The sequence below is a fragment of the Phaenicophaeus curvirostris genome, chromosome 1, assembly GCF_032191515.1.
Source record: "Phaenicophaeus curvirostris isolate KB17595 chromosome 1, BPBGC_Pcur_1.0, whole genome shotgun sequence".
In the NCBI taxonomy this organism is placed as follows: Eukaryota; Metazoa; Chordata; class Aves; order Cuculiformes; family Cuculidae; genus Phaenicophaeus; species Phaenicophaeus curvirostris.
In genome coordinates, this window is record NC_091392.1 from 137,485,944 (window position 1) to 137,508,734 (window position 22,791).

The 22,791-nt window shown below is 40.6% G+C and overlaps 1 protein-coding gene across 2 annotated transcripts in view; it reads left to right on the forward strand.

Moving 5' to 3' along the window:
* The first annotated feature begins 4,091 nt into the window (after positions 1-4,091).
* The window catches only part of ASMTL (acetylserotonin O-methyltransferase like), a 29,761-nt gene continuing 11,061 nt past the window's right edge, over positions 4,092-22,791 (forward strand). For both annotated transcript variants that reach the window (XM_069875521.1, XM_069875511.1), the window contains exons 1-9: positions 4,092-4,229; positions 7,481-7,612; positions 9,083-9,130; positions 9,767-9,831; positions 11,773-11,834; positions 14,658-14,766; positions 18,309-18,735; positions 20,998-21,160; positions 21,756-21,940. In XM_069875521.1, coding sequence (XP_069731622.1) covers positions 4,137-4,229; positions 7,481-7,612; positions 9,083-9,130; positions 9,767-9,831; positions 11,773-11,834; positions 14,658-14,766; positions 18,309-18,735; positions 20,998-21,160; positions 21,756-21,940 — 1,284 coding nt within the window. In that variant the 5' untranslated portion in view covers positions 4,092-4,136. The remainder of the gene's footprint in view (positions 4,230-7,480; positions 7,613-9,082; positions 9,131-9,766; positions 9,832-11,772; positions 11,835-14,657; positions 14,767-18,308; positions 18,736-20,997; positions 21,161-21,755; positions 21,941-22,791) is intronic.

The window sequence follows — 22,791 nt, forward strand, 5'->3', positions numbered from 1 at the left end:
TCTGTGATGTGGTTCAACTTTCTCATAGGGTTCTTTGGATTGACATTTAGACCAGCATAAGTAAGATAAAGGTAAATGAAAACATGTATTTCAACAGCTTCATGGTTTTGTCTTTTAAATAAACTAAATCACTGTGTCATTTAAGTGTAACAGATTAACAAAGTTAGTAATTATCACTCCTTAAAATTAATAATCCAAAGGCCACATCTCATTTTCTTCACATACAAAACTCTTCACATACAAAACTCTTCCAGTGGTCTCCGTTTTTGGACATTATCTAAACTTCCATTGGAAAGAAACTATAGAAATTCCTCATATTTATTTATTTAACCTTCAAAAACTCTGTTCTGCAAACCAGAAGAGCAGTATTCAAACAGAATTTAGCCAAGGGAGGCAAGTCATCCTTGACTTACTCTGGAGTTAATGGGACATGATATGTAAGGAAGATGAGTTAGGTTGCATACATCTCTACAGATGCCTGGAGACAGATCTGTGTTCCATTATTGTAGATCAAAACAAGCTAGCAGAAGGCATTCTTTCTGTCAAGTCTGTTCTGTATATACATACACACATTGGGTTAGAGTCACAACTTCATTGTTTCATGTCCATGCCACTGAGACTACACCAGAAGACTCAATAAAATGAGGAAGAGAAGAAAATCAGGCCTGTTGGTTTGAGATGGAAAACTTTGCATTATTATCTTATTGTTCTGGAGTGTGAATTTAGTTTGTCAATCTTGCTCATGTCCCTCACAAAGCGAAGCACAGTACAGAAAGATGACTCTGGATAAGAAGTGCATTTTCTAGGATTCTAGGAGCATCTACACAACTGCAATTTCCTTTTCTTTGGTTAGTATTGCAGTCACATTGAAGATGTACACATATTAGGATATACAATTATGCAGGCATCAGTGATAGAGATGTAATATTTTTCCAAGAGGAGTAACTCCACATCTTTGCCCTATGTATGCCAGGAGGCATATGTTTCTGTGACTTGACGAGATCTTTGTCCTTCTATTCAGTCAAAATTTCTATTAGTATCGTATGAAATATGCGCTGGTTTCCATTCCTGTAGTATCTTTCAAGCCCTCTTATTTGCAAAAAGCTGTGTCACAGTTCACAGCCATGAAAAAAAAGCAGTGAATTTGTTCTGACAAGCTCTATGACAATCACATGCTATTTCTCTCTCTGTTTCACACAGAGCCTTTAATTCTAGTCAGCTCGCCAGCCATCCTAGAACTATTTTTGTTATTATGGATTTTCTGCAGACAGCTATCTATATTCACAGTTATATTTAATCTAAGCATTTTATTTCCATTTTCAATTCAGTACAATATCCCTAGGTTCTTAGTATTTTTTAATAATTTGAGAAAAAATGTCTTTAAATTTTTGTGTGTCACTGCTATCCATAAAAAAAACCCACTAATTTTAAAATTCAAATTCTGTTACATGGGATGATATATAAACTGTTTGGTTGTGGCACCAAAAGGTTGATTCCTGTGCACTGTGACAGAAGCAGGGGGCGAAGAGCAGGGGGAAGTCCCAGCAACCACACAGGGACAACAAAGCCCCCTGCTCCAGCCCCTCCTGGTACCACAGGAGCCCTGTCTAAGGTCTGCTACTGGACAGGTCCACACTGTCTTCTCCATTTAAACCTGCTGTAATTCACCTGTACAGCTAAATACTGGTAGACCTGCACCTTCCCATGGAGCCACCCCAACACTACAGCCCTGCACCTGCGAGGCGTCTTACTCACTGTCCCAGCCCATTACTGGCACAGACTCACTGTCCCAAAACCTCTGCAGGTGTGACACAAAAAGTAGTTACCTTTAAAAAAGTGGAATATTTTTAATTAAGCTAGAGTAATGTTAAGTTAATCCAAATAACAATATTTTTTGAAAGTTAGACAGAATGTCCCTCTGATAGCATGGTTTATTATAGCATGCTTTTTCAAACAGAGTCATAGAATCATAGAATGGTTTGGGTTGGAATCATAGAATGGACCTTAAAGATCATCCAGTTCCAGGTCTTCCAGTGCCTCACCACTCTCGTAGTGAGGAAATTTTTCCTTATGTCTAGTCTAAATCTGCCCCTCTCCATTTTATACCAATGGCCCCTAGTCCTATCACTACAAGCCTTTGTAAACAGTCCCTCCCCAGCTTTCTTGTAGGCTCCCTTCAGGTACTGGAAGGTTGCAATAAGGTCTCCTTGGATCCTTCTCTTCTCCAGGCTGAACAATCCCAACTCTCTCAGCCTGCCCTCATATGGGAGGTTTTTTCAGTCACCATTACATCTTGTGTTAAGTTAAATACACATATGAACAGATGTGTATTTTTCTATAATCACCTGTCTTTCCATAACTCAAATGCAAGGTCAGGTAAAGAGATGGCTTCTAAGCTCCAAATTAGCAAGAGATTTGACTGTTGTGAAGTTCATAATAACATTAAAATTAGTCCTTGGAAAGTAATAAAATGCGCATAAGATTTCTGGGAAAATCTATACATATGCATGTAAAAGGGAAATATATTCTGTACTCAGCTCTTGTCTTGTTGCACGCTGATGCCGTGAAAAGCCAGACTCAATAATCAAAGCCAATTTGATTACTAATTAAAGTATTCTTCAATGTCCCTCCTGCACGCAGCTCCACTTAATGCCTGCAACTTCCAATACAATTCATAAAGGCTATATACAGTCAAAGCATACATATTCATCACTTTTCCTGGAACAGGAACATAAGTTTCCTCCCCTTGGCACATGCACTCTTCCCTTTGGGGGTCTTCTTCAGGGGTCTCTGGACGAAGGCCACAGGTCTTCCTCGCAGCTGAACTTTTCAACTCTCCTTCTTGTACATGCTCTTAGACTCCTTGGGCATCTCTTCAAGGTTGCATCTAGTCTTAGCTGGTTCTTCTTTTTCTTATCATTGTGCTATTATCTGTTATTATCTATTATCTGTTATAATTATTGTCCTTGTTATCTGACTTGATTAGATACAGTCACATTCTTTCCCATTCCTTCTAACTGCAGACTTGTTAGAAGTCCTTAGTTAAGCATAAGTATCCAGGTACAAGGTAGCTAAAAGTTATTATTCCAGCTAATCCTGTATTTTAGTTCTAAAATCACAGAAACTATACATAATATTCAAATATATAATAGGTTAGCAACTTATAACAAATCATTTTTTAATGTAACCTTGGCAAGTTCGCAGACAACACTAAGCTGGATGGAAGTGTCGATCTGCTGGAGGGTAGGGGGGCTCTGCAAAGGGATCTGAACAGGCTGGACTGCTGGGCAGAGACCAATGGGATGAGGTTTAACAAGGCCAAATGCCAGGTCCTGCACTTGGGGCACAACAACCCTGTGCAGTGCTACAGACTAGGAGAAGTCTGTCTAGAAAGCTGCCTGGAGGAGAGGGACCTGGGGGTGTTGGTTGACAGCGACTGAACATGAGCCAGCAGTGTGTCCAGGTGGCCAAGAAGGCCAATGGCATCTTGTCTTGTATCAGAAACGGTGTGACCAGCAGGTCCAGGGAGGTTATTCTGCCTCTGTACTCGGCACTGGTGAGACCGCTCCTCGAATCCTGTGTTCAGTTCTGGGCCCCTCACCACAAGAAGGATGTTGAGGCTCTGGAGCGAGTCCAGAGAAGAACCATGAGGCTGGTAAAGGGGCTGGAGAACAGGCCTTATGAGAAGCGGCTGGGAGAGCTGGGGGTGTTTAGCCTGGAGGAGGTTGAGGGGATAGGTCATTGGGCACTGGCACAGGCTGCCCAGGGAGGTGGTTGAGTCACCTTCCCTGGAGGTGTTTAAAAGATGGGTAGACGAGGTGCTGAGGGGTATAGTTTAGTGATTGATAGGAATGGTTGGACTCGATGATCCAAGAAGTCTTTTCCAACCTGGTGATTCCATGGAGTGATTCTATGGACTAATGGAGATCGCTCCGCGTTGCCCAGGCCTCGAAAAAGCGTCCTCCCTTTCTAAAACTCCGTGTCGAGTCTTACGAGACGCTATCGGCCAGAGCTTCCAGCAGGAGGCGAGCGAAGGGGAGGGCGCCGCTGGGACGGTCCCGCCCCGGCTCCGCCCCGCCACCCTATAAGGGGCGCCCGCTGGCGGCTCGTGCGGAGCGGTGGTCGCAGCAGCCGCCATGGTGCTGAGCCCGGTGCTGGGGAAGCTGCTCAGCAAGCGGGTGGTGCTGGCCAGCGCCTCCCCGCGCCGCCAGGAGATCCTCGCCAGCGCGGTGAGACAGCGCGGGGCCCGCCGCCGCGCACGGAGGGCAGGCGGCAGTGGGGGGGCAATGGCGGCAGTGGGCGGGTAATAGGGGCCAGTGGGCGGGCAATAGCGGGCAATGGCGGCTGTGGGCGGGCGATGGGAGCAAAGGGGGGCAACGGGCGGGCGCTGTCTCAGTGGGCGCCCGGCGGATCAGTACAGTGAATCGTGGAATGGAATGTCCTGAGCTGAAGGAGATCCACAAGGATCATCGAATCCAGCTCCTCGCAGCCCAGAAGGCCAACCGTGTCCTGGGCCGCGTCAAAAGGTGGACAGACTAGGAGAAGTCTGGCTAGAAAGCTGCCTGGAGAAGGACCTGGGGGTGTTGGTTGACAGTGACTGAACATGAGCCAGCAGTGTGCCCAGGTGGCCAAGAAGGCCGGTGGCATCTTGGCTTGTATCAGAAACGGTGTGACCAGCAGGTCCAGGGAGGTTATTCTCCCTCTGTACTCGGCACTGGTGAGACCGCTCCTCGAATCCTGTGTTCAGTTCTGGGCCCCTCAGCACAAGAAGGATGTTGAGGCTCTGGAGCAAGTGCAGAGAAGAGCAACAAAGCTGGTGAAGGGGCCTGTGGAACAGGCCTTATGAGGAGCGGCTGGGAGAGCTGGGGTTGTTTAGTCTGGAGAAGAGGAGGCTGAGGGGAGACTTCATTCCTCTCTATAAATACCTGAAAGGAGGTTGTAGAGAGGAGGGTGCTGGCCTCTTCTCCCAAGTGACAGGGGACAGGACAAGAGGGAATGGCCTCAAGCTGCATCAGGGGAGATTTAGGCTTGACATTAGGAAAAAATTCTTCACAGAAAGGGTCATTGAGCACTGGAACAGGCTGCCCAGGGAGGTGGTTGAGTCACCTTCCCTGGAGGTGTTTAAGGCACGGGTGGATGAGGTGCTAAGGGGCATGGTTTAGTGATTGATGAGAATGGTTAGACTCGATAATCCGGTGGGTGTCTTCCAACCTGGTTATTCTATGATCCTGTGAAAAGAAGCGCGGCTAGGAGGGTGAGGGAGGGGATTCTGCCTCTCTGTTCCTCTCTTGTGAGAACCTCATCTGCAGTACTGTGTCCAGTTCTGGAATCCTCAAAATAAGAAGGATATGGAGCCGTTGGAACGGGTCCAGAGGAGGCTGCAAAGATGATCAGAGGGCTGGAGCACCTCCCATGTGAGGGCAGGCTGAGAGAGTTGGGCTTGTTCAGCCTGGAGAAGAGAAGGCTCCAAGGAGGCCTTATAGCAAACTTCCAGTACCTGAAGAGGCTACAGGAAAGCTGGGGAGGGACTGTTTACAAAGATGTGTAGTGATAGAACTAGGAGCAATGAGTATAAACTGGAGAGCGGCAGATTTAGGCCAGACATAAGGAAGAATTTCTTCACAATGAGAGTGGTGTGGCACTGGCACAGGTTTCCCAAAGAAGCTGTGAATGCCCCATCCCTGGAGGTGTTCAAAGTGAGGTTGGATGGGGCCTTGAGCAGCCTGATCTAGTGGGATGTTTCTGTCCATGGCAGGGGTGTTGGAACTGGATGATCTTTAAGGTCCCTTCCAACCTAAACTATTCTATAATTTTATGACAACCCCAACATTCACACCATATGTCTGCGGGCGTTTTCCAAGTGCTTCTTGAAGACTGTCAGGTTTGGCATTGTAGCTCCTACCCTGGGGGAGTTGTTCCTGTGCTCCACCATCCGCTGAGTGAACAAGTTTTTCCTAGTATCCAACCTAAACCCCCTCTTGTTATGAGTGTGGATGGAAGTATTCTGCTGACAGGGAGATGGTGTAATTAAACAAAAGACTTGTTTAGACTTAAAAATGCTGGCGTAATTTCTTCTGGCATATAATAGAAAAATTTGGAAGATTTTACGATAGACTTAAATAATTAAAAGCGTCTTTCTATTGCCCTGACTTTAAATATGCGATACCTAAACTTCTGAAAAATTGACGTAGGCTTCTGAAAGGTATGAAAATTTTATGTGGTTAGTATTTAAGCAGGGTAGGAGGAATAAGGTTGCTGTCTCTTTTTTCTGTAAAGCAAAATTCCGTTTTCTTACGGAGCACAGATAAGCTGTAATCCTTTTTTTCAGACCATTAAGCTCCTGTGGAAGAACATGTTGACCTTACTGGGCAGCCTGCAGGAGGCCCTTGAATGGCACTTCAGTTTTATAATGCATCTGATTTAGATTTCTTTAGTGGTGGTGTTCTTTTTGGGAAAAGCTGAACTTAAATGGGAAAAAATACTTTCTCTGCAAAATACAGGATTTTGGAGAAGCAATAAAGTTCAAGCATGCACTATGTTATTATATACATAATGTGTCTGCTGGGTGTAGTAAATGTACAGGTATAACCTGGAGGCAGGAACTAGAAAGAATATTTTTTTTTTTTACAAAACCATACAGAAACTGTCGCTTCTTGTTTTCTGGTTATCACATGTAATAACACATAAAGTGTGGGTGGTAAAGCTGCTGTCAGAGTGTGTATTACTTGTGCACAAGTAAAGTGCTGTGGATGGATGCAATAAAAAAAAAATCCTGTAGTAGAATAGTCTGAAGTGTGTGCTTTACAGTTAGATTTTCATACAAGAATGGTGAAATCAGAAGTGTGTATTAAGGGTAAAATCAAGTAAGTGCACGGTTTAAAAGTTCTTTGTGATTTGTTTTTGGTTTTTTTTGTTTTTTTTTTTTTTGACTGTATGGTATGCATAGAATCATAGAATAACCAGGCTGGAAGAGACCCACCGGATCATCGAGTCCAACCATTCCTATCAAACACTAAACCATGGCCCTTAGCACCTCATCCACCCGTGCCTTAAACACCTCCAGGGAAGGTGACTCAACCACCTCCCTGGGCAACCTGTTCCAGTGCCCAGTGACCCTTTCTGTGAAGAACTTTTTTCCTAATGTCCAGCCTAAATCTCCCCTGGCGGAGCTTGAGGCCATTCCCTCTTGTCCTGTCCCCTGTCACTTGGGAGAAGAGGCCAGCACCCTCTCCTCTCTACAACCTCCTTTCAGGTGGTTGTAGAGAGCAATGAGATCTCCCCCCAGCCTCCTCTTCTCCAGGCTAAACATACACCAAACACCATAATAGAAGCACTGGTTTTTGTCCCCTACATGTTTGGGAGGCAGGGGTGTTAAAGCAGGAAGAGCAAAAATCAAATGTATCACTTGCTTAATATGTTATCTCTGGAGCTGCCTTTAATCACAGGATCAGATTAAGTGCATTGCTTTCCTTTGTTACAGGGCTTGCGGTTTGAGGTGGTTCCATCCTGGTTTAAAGAGACACTTGAAAAGTCATCTTTTGCAGCCCCTTATGAGTATGCTATGGAAACAGCTAAACAGAAAGCTCTGGAAGTAGCAAACAGGATGCATGTAGTAAGTTACCAGCTATTCATGCAATGAGATTTTTATCTGTTAAGTGGTGTGTTTTAGTGTGACCTAATTTGCATGTAAGTGGTCTCTGAGTGCATCTCCCTTCTGTCACTTGTGAAAGGTGGATTCTGAAATAACCTAATCACAAGAAAGTCTCATGCGTGCAGTTTGGGCTTCCCACAAACAGAGGTGGCTAGCATCTCTTGTCAGCAACACACCTGCTCTTGCTTGGGATATATATACTTTGTAATTATTTCTCAACAGTCAAGTGTGTGGCTGGGCAGTTGTTCTTTCCTGGTGTTGACTGTGGAGGCAGACTGTGGAAAAACATACTTGTGTGAATCTGCTGCTTTGCTGTAGCTTTCATTGAAAAGTAGGTCAGCTGAACAGTTGTGACAAGAGTGCAGCTCAGATTTTGAGTATAGAACTGTTGGAGGAAAGCAGAATACGCATTGTGTTTTCAAGCACTGTGGACAGAGAAACAAGCAATTTAATTTTAGGAAGGGAGAAACTGATGAGATTAGCTAATTAGGTTCTGCTAAATGTACTATAATAATTTCTTTATAATATAGCTGTGTAAGAGAGGAGTATGTTTGTTGAACCTATACTGATGGCAGAAAAGGAATGTTGAACATGATAAACCAGTATTGTTGCCAGGCATCCCCATTCTTCAAAGCAAATATGGCATTTTCTCCAATGTAAATTGTTACCCAGGTTTCTGTCGACTTCTTTACAGAGAATTGTGTGACATGAGGAAGAGTTGGTTTTAAATCCAACCTTGCTAACTGATTTGCATTGGGCTTTCACTGTAAAACACTGTGCTGGTGGTAAAGCTAGTTCAGTGGATTTCAAAATGCTTCTTCGTACTGGGTTTTTTTTTTTTCAATGATAACTTTAATTAGTTCTACTATTTAAAGCACATCAACAGCCTTTCTATAAAAGGATCACCCTTTGCAAAGTTTTGAATATAATGATCATAGTTTTGATATAATGATCAAAACTCATGGACTGTAGGTATTCCCTGTTGAGAGAGATAAGCAAAGCGTAGCTAAAGAAAGGGGTATTTTTCAGCAAAACTTTGCTTGGAAAAATGATCCTAGAGGGCTTCAATGCCGTACTCTGGCTTCCATACACAGGGTACTTCCTGTAAAGGTATCATCTGCTGCCTTGAAGATCAGGTTGCCTTTTGAAAATGCAGTTTTTTACTGAATGCATTTGTTTGTCAGTAAGATGTTTGGGCAACATTGTGACCTGAGAGTGGTCTGCTCAAGCCTCCTGTCTCCCTCCCTTTTTTCATGATGTAAATGATTAATAGTTTGTAAACTGTGCAAAAGGAGAAAGTCTCTTGTTTTCAGGTCAGCACAGAGCCCTACCAGTAAAGCAGCAACTGTATGTTTTCTTACCTTAATTTTTAGAAGGCTTTGCTCTTTCTACCTCTTTTAAGAAATATCATCTTTCTTTGTGCCTTTGCAGAAACACCTGAGAACACCTGATGTTGTCATAGGAGCAGACACTATTGTGGTAAGAAGTCTCATGTGGTTTAGCATTGTCTTAATTTATGACGAGTGTAGAAAATACTTGTATCTTTAGGTTTAAAGTTGAAGCTTGAAAATGGTCCTCACTGAGAAGTTATACTTTGGTGTATTTTATATACTTTAGTATATTTTAGGGGGGTAGGTTTTAGGGGGTTTTCCCAACAAGGCAATTTTTGGTATAGAATGCTAGAAGCCTTGCTGCTGTTTTTGCAGAGTCACTAGTATTGCCTAAGTATTGCCTTGGATCCTCTAGTATGTAATGCAAATCAGGTGATTATTGACTGTCAAGAAGTCCAGATCATGTGAACTGTTCAGTATTGTGCCTTGTAGCAGGCATCACTTTATACCTGCCTTTTCCAGAGACAGTGTTGCATGGTTAAGGACAGAAGGAGTTGAATTACGCTTTTGTTTGAGAGCTACAGCCACTGAAGGGGTAGAGTGTTGCACTCATTATGTGCTTGACACTAAATTACCTGTTCTGCCAAAGCATCTGTGCCTCCTGCTCTACTCACTAGACTCATGCTTGAAGTCTTGACTGAAACCATAGTTGAAATGTTGTTTCAGACCTCAGTTTCTGAAAAGTAAGAAAAAGCAGCACACTCACTGTGTCTTTCTATTTTAGACTGTGGATGAGCAGATCCTGGAGAAACCAGTTGATAAACAAGATGCATATAGGATGCTATCAAAGTATGTAGTTTTAAGTAAAATTCCAAATGTATATACTAAGCTGTCGTAAAAGGAGCCATACATATTCCTTGATGTAAATGAAGACATCCATCAATTTTTTTCAGTCATTTTTAAACTATGTAAGCCAATTCTGCCACTGAAAAAGTTAGACCTCCTTTTATGTTACCCACCAGGTGCTTTCCCTTGCCTTTTTACCTTAAGAAGCTGATCGGGGACATAATTTTGGTTTTGTTTGGATTAGTTTTCAGAGTCACTTATCGCAAGACTGCATGTATGCTTTAGCTGGTACAGGGAGGAGACATGAGTGAAGTCATGATGGGAACAAGTACAGAACCATTAGAGGAGTGGCTTGAGGCTTCACATTTAATGAAACAATATTACATGTACAAGAAAATACATGGTGATATATGTTCACAGACAATTGCTTTAAATTCTGTAATTTAAGCGAGGAAGAAGAATCTGCTTTCATCAGTGTTCTTGGTGGATGGAGGGCTGATGTTTTTTGAACTTCTGCTTTTTTCCTAAAGCATAATGTTCTCTACAAGTTTAATGTTATCTCGTAGCATTCTTTCTCGGGGTTTTTTTTTTTTGGTTTGTTTTTTTCCCAAGAAACACCAACTAAATAACTTGTAGTCACCTCCTTCTGAAGGACGAGACGTGATGAATCCACTAGTGAGGGGAATACAGCTACAGTACATTTGCTTGTTTTACCAGTTCACATTCTAACTGAGGCATCTCCTAAAGCCAGAATGCAAGTGGCCAGATTTTTGATCCTTTGTGGCATGTTACTAACTTTAAAGCAGTAGGCTTAATAATAAAAAAATCAATAAAATGACAGCAGAATGTTATTAGTAGGAGATTCCCAAATTAATCTGTCTGGCAAGAGATTTTGCAACTGTTCGTGCTTGAAATCATGCCAAGTTTGGTTAGTTCAAACGTAGTGCTATTTTTTTTTTTTTTTACAGAACACAGTCTACTTCTAACACACATTTTGGCTTTTTTTTTTTTTTTACATTCAGTAGGTCAGTCTGAGTCATGGATATGAGATGCATTTAGAACTTACTTTTGTATAACTCCTCTTAATTTTCTTCTATATGATCAAGAAAAAGTACAGACAAGATATAAATATGCACATATCCAAGATGTTAGATTACAATTTTTGCTCACTGTTTCATCTTAAAATTAACTGTATGGAATCTTGTGGGGAATAGTCAGAATGTGAGATGTAACAGCCTGGCTGATCTCTAGGAGATCATTTCTCAATTAGTCTCATCAAAGATTCAAGTTCTCATGCTATTTATTATACTTCCATTGTTTACACATTAAATTAATAACGTCCTCACAATCAATGGGCCACAGAGTGGCGCTGTGGAGCCACTACAGGAGAGAGCACGTGAGGCTGGTTAAGAGTGACTAGAGGTTCTCTGCAATCTGTGTCTATTACTCTGGTTTGCCATGGAATCCTTGGAGGCCAGTCTGGATGGAGTGAGTACGTAAGCTCTAGTTGCCTGTCACTTGTTCAGTTTAAGTTGCATCATGTAGCTATTGATTGCCAATTTTCAGTGAAGATGCTTTTAATGGCAGTATTTATGCTGATTGGCTTTTTTCTTGTGCAGTTGAAGCAGTCGCTTCTCCCCATGTCCTGCCAATAAGCTGATACCATAGGCTACTTTTCCAAATTCTGGGCATTGGTATAAGTGGGATTTCAGAAACTTGAAATGAATTAATCTCTTGGTACTATTCTTTGTTTTGCCATTGTCTTTTTGCCTATGTTGAAACTAAAGTAAATTTTAATTATTTAGCACGCTTGTTAGAGCCATCAAGTGATATATTAATATAAGGGTCTGTTTTCAAGATGTGGTAACATAATCATGTAGAACGCTTCTGCACATGACAGATTGCATAAAACTATTGCTTAATACACATTTTTTTCCCTGACAGGTTGAGTGGGAAAGAGCACAGTGTGTTCACAGGAGTGGCTATTATACATTGCAGCAGTAAAGGTAATCACGTGATTTTATCAAGCCCCAGTAATTTCATTAAAAATATTTTCATAAGGACTTTTACAGGTGAAGAAACAGGATGGAAATATTTCATATATAATCTGAATTGACTTCCTAATCAAGAATATATATGAAAATTAAAAACTCCCCACGAATGCCAAATTTCTTAGTGTATTCTGTTTTCACACAGGAAGGAAGATGACAAAGTACAATAGACTTTATAAATACTGCCTCTGATAGCTTAATTAAAAGACCAGTGTAAATTGTGGGGATATTCTAAATGAAATTCAAGTAAGGCGCTGCAGACTGGGGCTGAGCAGAATCTGATCCATATTTAACTTTACTGCCGTGTTTCATGTACACTAGCTGATGAGTACAAGCAGTTGCTCTATCTGCAGTTACTTCATTTTTTGGTAAATAAGAGCAGTTTCAGAGCCCATTTTTAGGAAATGACTAAAGTAATAGCTTAATGCCTCAGACTTAATGAACAGTAGCAAGCAACACATCAGAGTTCTTTATCAATATATAGTAAGCCGTGCTTTTTATGAGAACTGTATCATTAATACAGTTTGAGGAGTGTTTGTTTTGAGGGACTTCCTCCAATAATTATGCCAATATTCTTTCAGTGTAACTTATGTAAGGATCATTTCTCTGAAATTTCACTGGATGTAGCCTTTCTATAGACAAATTATTTACAGCTTTTAATCTTTACTGGAATGATTGTTCTTAATCTTTGTAACAGAAATAAGGTCAGTGATCCAGTACCCTTACTAATATGCTACTACAGCACAAAGAGCTGTTGCAAAATAAATAAAACACGTTATCACAGAATAACCAGGTTGGAAGAGACCCACCGGATCATCGAGTCCAACCGTTCCTATCAAACACTAAATCATATCCCTCAGCACCTCGTCCACCCGTGCCTTAAACACCTCCAGGGAAGGTGACTCAACCACCTCCCTGGGCAGCCTGTACCAGTGCCCAATGACCCTTTCTGTGAAGAATTTTTTCTTAACGTCTAGCCTAAACCTCCCCTGGCGGAGCTTGAGGCCATTCCCTCTTGTCCTGTCCCCTGTCACTTGGGAGAAGAGGCCAGCACCCTCCTCTCTACAACCTACTTTCAGGTGGTTGTAGAGAGCAATGAGGTCACCCCTCAGCCTCCTTTTCTCCAGGCTAAACAACCCCAGCTCTCTCAGCCGCTCCTCATAAGGCCTGTTCTCCAGCCCTTTCACCAGCTTTGTTGCTCTTCTCTGGACTCTCTCCAGAGCCTCAACATCCTTCTTGTGCTGAGGGGCCCAGAACTGAACACAGGATTCGAGGAGCGGTCTCACCAGTGCCGAGTACAGAGGGAGGATAACTCCCTGGACCTGCTGGTCACACCGTTTCTGATACAAGCCAAGATGCCATTGGCCTTCTTGGCCACCTGGGCACACTGCTGGCTCATATTCAGTCGGCTGTCAACCAACACACCCAGGTCCCTCTCCTCCAGGCAGCTTTCTAGACAGACATCTCCTAGTCTGTAGCACTGCATAGGGTTGTTGTGCCCCAAGTGCAGGACCCGGCATTTGGCCTTGTTAAACCTCATGCCATTGGACTCAGCACAGCGGTCCAGCCTGTTCAGATCCCTTTCAGTTATCAAGGGGTTCCTCTGAGCAACCCAGCAAGAGTAGTAATGCCTTTCACTGTTTACTCTAGGAAGACAGTAAAAGTGCATATAATTGCAGTGCTGAGGCTATGATAGCACATCCCATTTGAAGTTTAGAAATCTAAGCCACATCGTATTCAGATGAATAAAAATACCATAAGTCTGCATATTCCCCAGGTGTTATAATCAATGGAAGAGTTTTCTAGAATACATTTTTAGTTTTGATTGCTAATTACAGTGCTGTTGCTAAGTACCACATAGATGTTACAGATGGAAATTTCATCTTTAGCTGATTGTGGTTTTTTATCTATACTAAAAGACATAGTAATCTGTCTGCATATTACTTATTTCATTTGGGTCATTAAATGTTGCTTCAACACTAACACCATTAGCAATTTGTCAGTATTCTTCCCTTGGTCTGTACTGTGGCTTTCTTACTCCTCTAGAATTTCCACTGCTATACGAACAGTGGTAAACGGAGATGCTGACCTTGATTTTTCATAGAAAAAAAGTAGAGAGAACTAATAATCCATAATGTGGGCACTTATTTGTACAAGACTGTTTTCTTTTCTGAAAATGTTTGTGAAAAGCCTTACTATACAATGATACCAGATTCCTGGTGTGCCACATGCAGCAGGGTCCACACCCAGGTGTGCAGTACAGTATTGCACCTCTAGCCTTCTGTCAGCCACTTCTAGATACAGAAGTCTGAAATCTTATTTCTTGAGAGATGAAAATGACACTGATGGTTTCTAATGGGGCTGCTGGATGCCAGAGTCTACAGTACAGATGTAGCTGCACAGTCACATTCGAGTATTTATAACAGCTATGTGTGTACCTATGCTGTGTTGTTAAGAGTTCTCAGTGCTGCATGTGTATATTAGCAGTCCATGAATATCTCTGCATAAGCATCATTAATTTAAAAGTGAATGTGGCACAGGGAGAGCAACCTGCTAGCCCCAAGACAGAACTGCAGAGCTTGAAAATGCAAGCTTTTACTTTTGCGGGGGGAGTCTACTGTCCCCGAAGAGCATTACTCATCATTTAATACACCTGTGTATTATCTTTATTTTTTTCCAAGCAAAAACGTCGAATAAATACAAACTGAAATAAAAATGAGGTGATGTGCTCTCTAAACTACAATTTCTTTTTCTAATAAGAACTCTTCCTTTCTGTAGATAATCAGCTAGAGACAGAAGTCACTAATTTCTATGAAGAGACTAAAGTAAAATTTTCTGACCTGTCTGAAGAGCTCTTATGGGAGTATATTCATAGTGGCGAGCCAATGTAAGTAAGACCCTGAAGCTCTTGCACAGTGCTTAGGAACAGGCCTTAGAGTATGTTACTAGCCACCAGGTTAAAGCATTTTATCCTCTGTTCTGTGAAATTTCTCTGTGTATACATGAAAAATGATAGCATGGGTGATGCAAGGTGGGTGTTCTGTTCTTCTAATCTAGAACTATCATTCTTGCAGGGAAAGTGAGCTACCTTTTTAGTACCCTAACAAATTTGAAAAGTGATGGCTGTTGAAATACTCTGGATTAGAGCAAGTACTCATGCAATATACTATTATCTCTCTGTTAACAAATGCATTCAGGGAGCTCGGATACCTAAGACAATGTATAGTTCTTGTTATAAAGCAGGTGAGTAGAGAAAGTATTGGATAATCAGGGTATTACTTAGTTTATCAAAATGGCACTGTTCTGATGCAAGAAATACCAAGTTTTTTTTCACTTACTCTTCTGACCAGCTTATATGTGTTCTTAAGCCAAAATTGTCTTAGTTACGCATTTCCTCTGCCCTCATGATGTAGTAGCTACTTATAGACAACATTGATTCCCCAGAATAACTAGGATAAGAATAGAATGCCTAACTAGTCCTAAGATTAAGTTGGCTCTGTCACTTCAATTCTGACTGTGAAGAGTATTAGTTGTGGGTTTTTTTTACACTTATTTGTGCTATAAAAAAATATAATCCTATTTTACTGGGGAAAGAGGAACCATTGTAGACTTTGGATGTATTTAAGTGCTTATGTGTAAATGAGGCATACTTTCTGAACATGTAAGGTTCACAGCTTATTAGAGACCAAAGCTGTATTGGATTATGCAGAGAAGAATCTTTTGGCAAGTATGCAGTTTGTAAGAGAAATTCGTAGTTAGGTTTGTTTGGAAGATGGTCTTCAGTATACAACTGATCAGAAAGTTGCAGTTTGAAGGAGAAATGACAATGGATTTTCTAGGAAGAATGTCAAGTTGAAAATATTTTTAAATATTCTGATTATTTCCTCTGGAATTAAAAAAATGCTGCTTTTTTTTTAATCTCCTCTCCCCTGTGGATGCCCATTCTGGTTGCACATTTATGTATATTTGGGTTTCTCTAAACACTATTGCAGTTCAAGTGAAATGGCAACTTAATTTGGAAATCATACAAGACTTAATGATCATGTGAAAAAATAAAAGCAAATTGACTTGTACTGTTGAAAACTGGATTGTGTTCTTTTTATAGCAAGGACAAAATTGGCATAGAAGTCAGTCACTAGTGACGCAGACTAATTCTAAAACTACATAGCTGACTTCAAGTATGAATAAGGGAAGAAGGTTGAAGTATGGCCTCAAAGCAGATTGTGATGAGGCCATAAAAACCCTAAAGAATTTTTGTTACAGAAAGATGGTCTTTCTTTTTATTTTATTCTTGTTCGTCTTACCAGTTAAAGATTTTTTTGCCTGCTGGCAGGGTCTTTCTTCTTTTCTTGTGCTCTATAGAAAGAAGGCTGGACTGTAGTAATCCTGACTGTTTTGGGCTTGTGTGATGAGTAGACAGTTTCTGCCAGCCTCTTCAACTGAGCTTTTTATTTTGTAATCTTTCCCTTGTGAACAATTTTCTCTATCTGCTCATAACTTCCAGTCTGAAGACTGGATGTGGGTTTTGGTAGCCCTGCTCTGAATGGTGGCAATGAAACCAAAGGATGCTACTGCATTCTGGGAAAGAGGTGATTACAGAGGCCGTACAGTTTCAGACTCCACCATAAAGTAATAAAATGTAAAGTGTGAATGTCTAACTTTCTTCCCTTGTATGATTTCTCTTAAGAGTTATTTTCTTCAAAGCTATAGCAAATGTATTATGAGTTGTGTTTATTATAAAGTGAATTAGCTGATGCTGTGCATAATATTATAAGTGAAGCCTTTAAAATTAGTGCTATGCTAATGAAGGTAGCCAGTTGCAAAAGCCAGTCAGATTAGCCAGAGCTGGTTGAGACCTGTGTAAATAGTGATATAGTCCAGATTTTAGCATGGAAGACATTTGTTGAAAAATCAATGAAACTTACTAACTACATGGCTTCATGCTTTTGGACTAGAAGCTGTACCTGTAGCAGAGAATCCTACTCAGGATCCAGTGCTAGAATATAAAATTGTGTATAAAAAAATAAATAAGATGCTGCCAATTGTGCTGATGTCCTTGCTGGGAGTATGATACCATGGCTTTTGACGGTCACAGTGGGTTTTGCCTTTCTGTCAGCGTGTACAAGATGGACTTCATCCTAGTGGACTGCTACTTCATTTAAAAATGAAAATACTTTTTAGTCATTAGAATATTCCTAATTTAGATGGTATAAGTCTTAAGTATGTTATAAAAGACGGAATAATTTAACAACGACAAAGCTATGCAATGGTACTTAAAGGAAAAGACCTGTTCCCTAGTTCATAGCAACTCAAAAATCCCATTTGCTGGGATACCGATTCTTCTGTTTCTCTTAGAAAGCTATTATAAAGGGAATCCAGGAATAAGTTTCACAAACTTGTAAAGTTTGTGAAAAACCTACAATCTTCTTTGTGTGGTAACCTTCATTCACAAGCAGTTTGCGTAATTCCGTTCTATCTGAAGATAAGAGATTTGAGACTGACCTTTGGTTTCAGAGCTTGCTGACTTAGGCTTTCAGATTCTGGTGCTGTCATGTAATGAGCATACTTCTAATTGCCTTGTTCTTAAATCTGAACTGTAGAATTGTTGGGTCTATTGCAGCTTATCAGCCTGTATGCATTTCCATTCCTTGCAGTGGAATTTGCGTAATTATATCTAAAGAGAAATTACATTTCCAAGGTTACTTTCTGTGAAAATAACATTCCTGTGCAAAACTGCTAGTATTAGCTTGGTATCTAAGAGCACAGTATTGTGATCCACAGCTCTAATTATCACAGAGGGTTACACAAGAACTGGACAGGGCTGAAAGGGATAGTAGCAGATTTTGTGTTTGAATAAATTTCTCCTCCCCAAGAAAGTCCTGTCTTCCTCATCCTCATTTGAGACGTTCCTATGACTGAGACCCACAACATGCATGTGACAATTGTTTGTGTTCTAAGATGTCTTCTTTGTCAGCTCCTTTTGGAGCTAACGTGTTCCTAAAGGCCTCCAGTCTCTTGTGGAATAGAGCAAGGGTCAGCATGCAGCTGGGTAGCCCAGTGGCAATGTTTCTCAGTGACACTTGCTGTTCACCTTTGTGGTAGCTATGACTTTGAGAATGCTCAGTAACCTGTGGCAACACAGTCTGACTGCAGTCAGCTGAGCTACCTACTGCTTTTAGGTGACTATGGACCATATGAAGCATAGAGACCTTAGGCTACTCACCTTAAGTAGAAATACTATTCCTTATATTTATCTTGTGATTTATAAAGTGAAGTGTTGAGCCTAACTAGTACATTTACTCCAGCACTAACTTGAGTACACTGGTCTTTATTGCAGACTCTGCAGTACTGGTGGATTATTTGTGTTCTGTGCTACCTTTACTCTTAACCTTAATTAGATGTATGTTGGTTTTGCTTTCTCTCTTCCAGGGACAAGGCTGGCGGATATGGAATCCAGGCCCTCGGTGGAATGTTAGTTGAGTATGTCCATGGAGACTTCTTGAATGTGGTGGGATTTCCTCTGAATCACTTCTGCAAAAAGCTAGCAGAATTGTACTATCCACCTCTTAAACATAACATAAAACATAAGAAGTATGACTCCATCCCTTCCGTGGACACTTTTGAGAACCTAAGTGATGGAGAAAGTGAATCATCAAATTCCACAGAGCATAAAGGTGCTAGTAAGTTGGACAGCAGTGGGATGTATTCCTCAGAAGCTATTTACAATTCTGAAACCAGTTCTAGTGTCAGAACTGGTTTTATGGTACCTTTGGAAAATCAGAATGGAGTGCCGGAAAGGGCAGCAAAACCCCCTTCTAAAATTCTGGAGCTGATGGATGGTTTTAGAGCTTCAAAGGTAAGTCAAAAAATAAAACTACTCATTACATTGCTGAATTATATGATGTTTCATTGGACTTCAATATATAGCAGGTAATGTGAAATACTTGAGATGGGGTAAAGAACGTATTAATAATTAGTATAAAAGGGTTGCTGAAGTACCAGATAGTCCAAGATCACTAAAACTTCTGGGGCAGTGCAAACAATGTTGTTTTTTTGGTATTTGTTTTTATCTGTTCTATGAAATGTCAATTAGCCTTTTGATAATAATGTTTCTTCTCTTGAGAAGAAAAGTCCTCAGAATATGTTTTTTGTCCTTGCATGATTAACTTTGAACGGTGCACTTGTGCTTCCAGGGTGTCTGGAAAGAGAACCGTCTTGTCTCCCATATGTGCCTTTTGTCATTTTGTCTAATTAAATGCAGTTAATGCAAGACCATAATTTATCTTCCATTAGCTACATCACTAATTCAAGTTCTGGTGTGATTAGGAGGCTTCAGAATAAAAGTCACTTCAGAAGTGGAATGTTTACTCCATGAGTAAAGTAGAATGTTGTAGGGAAACTTCACAATTTCTCAGTAATTGTTGAATTAGGTTTTTTTTTTTTAAATTCATCACAAGAACACAATCAAGCAGGAAGTTACCTTTATATACTCTGCAAATAAAATGTTTTATATGGTTAACTTACCTGACTTAAAACTACTACAAAAATTGTGTATGTTATATTTCCTTTCTAACGTGTAATGCTTAACATTAGATTTCTCTGGAAGGTCTTAATTTTTTTTTTTTACTATTAAGGAGATTTTTTTATACCCTGTTTCATGTCCCAGGTGTGTTTTTAGCTGATAATCTGCTTGCAGTATCTGATGGAAACATGGAAGTAATAGCTTACGAACAGGTCACATGCTCTGTGTAGCAGCCAAGTATGATGAGAAATGAGTATCTGAACGTTTTAAGTGTTGCCAAGTTTTCTACTCCAGTGCAGTGAAGACAGTAGTGAAAGGGAGGTGAAGGACAAATGAAGGCCAATCATTCTAGCAGATCACTGATGTCCATAGTCATTCATGTTTTAGGAAGAAGTGAAACAAGTTCTCAAGTGGCAGTGAAATGACAAACCTGTAACTAAAGATATAACAAATTTGAGAGAGGGTGGAGGGAAACAAACAAGGCAGTAGACAATGGTTTTGCTGGAACAGTAGGAAGATGTACTCAGATCTGAAGGAAAACCATAGTGTGGCCACTAGATCTGTGGGTGTGCTGCTTGCAGGCATGCAAAGCAGTATTGAGATTTTGGAATAAAGCAGCCTTGAAACTGCTGCATTTGTGAACTTCCTTGTATATCCATAGGAAGCAAGTTTTGATGCTCTCAAATGAGTGAGATGATGCTTAAGATTTAGATTGGAATAGAATATTTCAGCTGCAAGAGACCTACAACAATCATCTAGTCCAACTGCCTATGTTGCCTGCAGTTGCAAATAAATGGATTTTGTGATGGCTTTGTATGCTTCCATTCTTGTGCTCTAAGTTCCTTGGTTTTTAGGTGTTTTAATTGTTTCAGGTACTGAAACTGCAGAATTGCAAAGTAATTTCAAATGGAGAGTTATATCTCATCACATATTGTTAACCTTCCTCTTTGGTTTAGTCGACATACCTATACAAGTTCAGTTAAGTTTTTCAACTTGCACAGCTGCTTTGTCCACAGGTTTTTTATCGGGCACTAGTTATCTTCCTCATTCTGTATATACATGTCCTATTAAGGTGCCCCTGTAGTACAGTTGTGCTCTGAAGTTGTGGGGTTTTTTTTCCTTTAGTTTTTATTAAGCAAAGGTCAGTATTATAGCAACTGAAGCTGTTACGCTGCTGTAGTCGAGCTTTTCAGTTCCTTTTATTTTAGGAAAATCAAATTTAATTTGATCTTCTGGCATGGGTTCAGATGCTCAATTTTTTACCTTATAGAATAAGCTTATACATGGGCATATGGTAAATATCAGAATAAAGAGATGGTCTTCCTACAAAATCTGTAGGCTATGTTGCAGAATATTGAGTTCCCTTCTCTCTCAAACACCTCTGTTTAAAATTCCTTTACTTGACTAAGATAATGAAACTCTCTAAGAGTGAAGGAAATGTGTCTTAGGTATTTTTTACAAGTTTTGTTAAACTGTGTTGCACTTCTTCAAGAATAGTAGTTGTGTAGAATAATTCTAGGCAAAAGGTGTAGTACTGTTTTTCTTGGTTGCAGTCTTTTAAACCAGCATGCTAACAATTTTTTATCCTTCATGTAGGCTTTGTTTGTAGCTTCCAAGCTGAAGGTCTTTGATTATCTGAAAGATAAAGGTCCATTAAAGGGTGTGGATATTGCAAATGAGGTTGGAACCTCTGTGTGTGGAACAGAAAGACTCCTTGATGCATGTGCTGCTCTTGGATTACTGGAGAAAACAACACAAGGTGACTAATTTCTCCTCCTATATACAACTGTATATAGTACTGAAAGACATGCAGTACTGGAAGAAATGCTTTGGAGGTCAGAGGGTTTGACTTGATATTGTGGGTAACTTAGATTTGGGGAGAAGCGAAATGGATTGTTGCATCTTTGCTTTCAGTATTAGTAGCTGGAATTGTTTCATTTGATGGCAGACTTTATCTAATGAATACATTCATGTCTTCTCTGAGGAATCCTTATATTACTTTTGCTCTCTGGGCATAGTACCAGCCCGGTTTCTAAGAAAGTTAGATGGGCAGTCTCGGGTAGCAGTATAATAGCTCAGATGATACATCTGCACTTGGGTCACAACAACCCCATGCTAAACTACAGGCTTGGGGAAGAGTGGCTGGAAAGCTGCCTAGCAGAAAAACTCCTTTAAGAATGAGAAGATGTTTAGAAGTATTTCATAGAAATCTCTGCACAAAATAAAAATATGATCCTAAGATCAGGATTTGCTAGCTATGTAACAGCTGTGCAGGAAAACGTGCCTTCAGCTTTTAAATGACAGTTTGTAAAATAATGAAACAAAGCTGGTTACAATTGTTTTCTTCCCATAAGGTTACAGTAATACAGATTCAGCAAATACCTACCTGACTTCAGATGGTGAATACTCGCTTTATGGCTACATTATCCACTCTAATGACCACCTTTGGCCTCTCTTCACAAACTTGGAGTCGGCTGTTAAAGAAGGAAGCAGGCAGAACCATCGAGCATTTGGGAAGAAAGCAGATGATTTGTTTAAGGTAATGTAAATTCTTACTAGTATCAAAACTTGCTGTGAGGAGTCCAGAACTGATCTATGGGTAAATGGAGACTGAGCTGCTTAAGAAAGGTGGTCAGTCTCAGAAATAGTGGACACACAATGCAACTTGCTAGTCTGTGACTTCCATTCCCTTCAATATCAGGCTCTAAAGTGCTAGAGCAATCACAGAACATACTGTGATTTTATATTTATATACGTACACGTGTGTGTGTATGTGTATGTATACTATGCATGTAAAAATGTGTGTGTGTGTGTATATATATATACACACCCCCCCCCCCGAGGTCCAACACAAAAACCTGAGACTAACTCAGGAACCACGAGTGGGAGGGGAGAGACAAAGAGATGGTTATAGAACATGTTCTAACCTGTCACAGTGAGACAAGGCTCAGCTCAATTTCTTCACTCAGTGTCAGTTGACATGCATTCAGATAGAGGTGTTTTCTTAACCTAAGTCAGAAAATGTCGGTGTGCAGGAGCAAACAGACTTTCTTCTGAAACTGAAGAAATCTGCAGTGGAAACTTCAGTTATTGAGAGGCCTATGGTGAAGAGATCCCAGACATCCATGCTCAATGGAACTAATTTTTTTGTCAGTAGAAGATGTAAAAGGAAAACCAACGCAGATCTCAACAGCCTTTCAGAAAACGGTCTATGGAATTGTGTTGAACATTGGCAGTATCGTATGCAGCTGTGTCAACTCAGAAGAGAACTATTTTGAAAGTGATCATAGCTGATTTTCTTAAGTTAGTAAATAAAAGGAGTTACAGGTGCAGCCTTGTTTTGTGTGTTGGACCTCATACATATACTTATCCTCTATATGTTTGAGCACT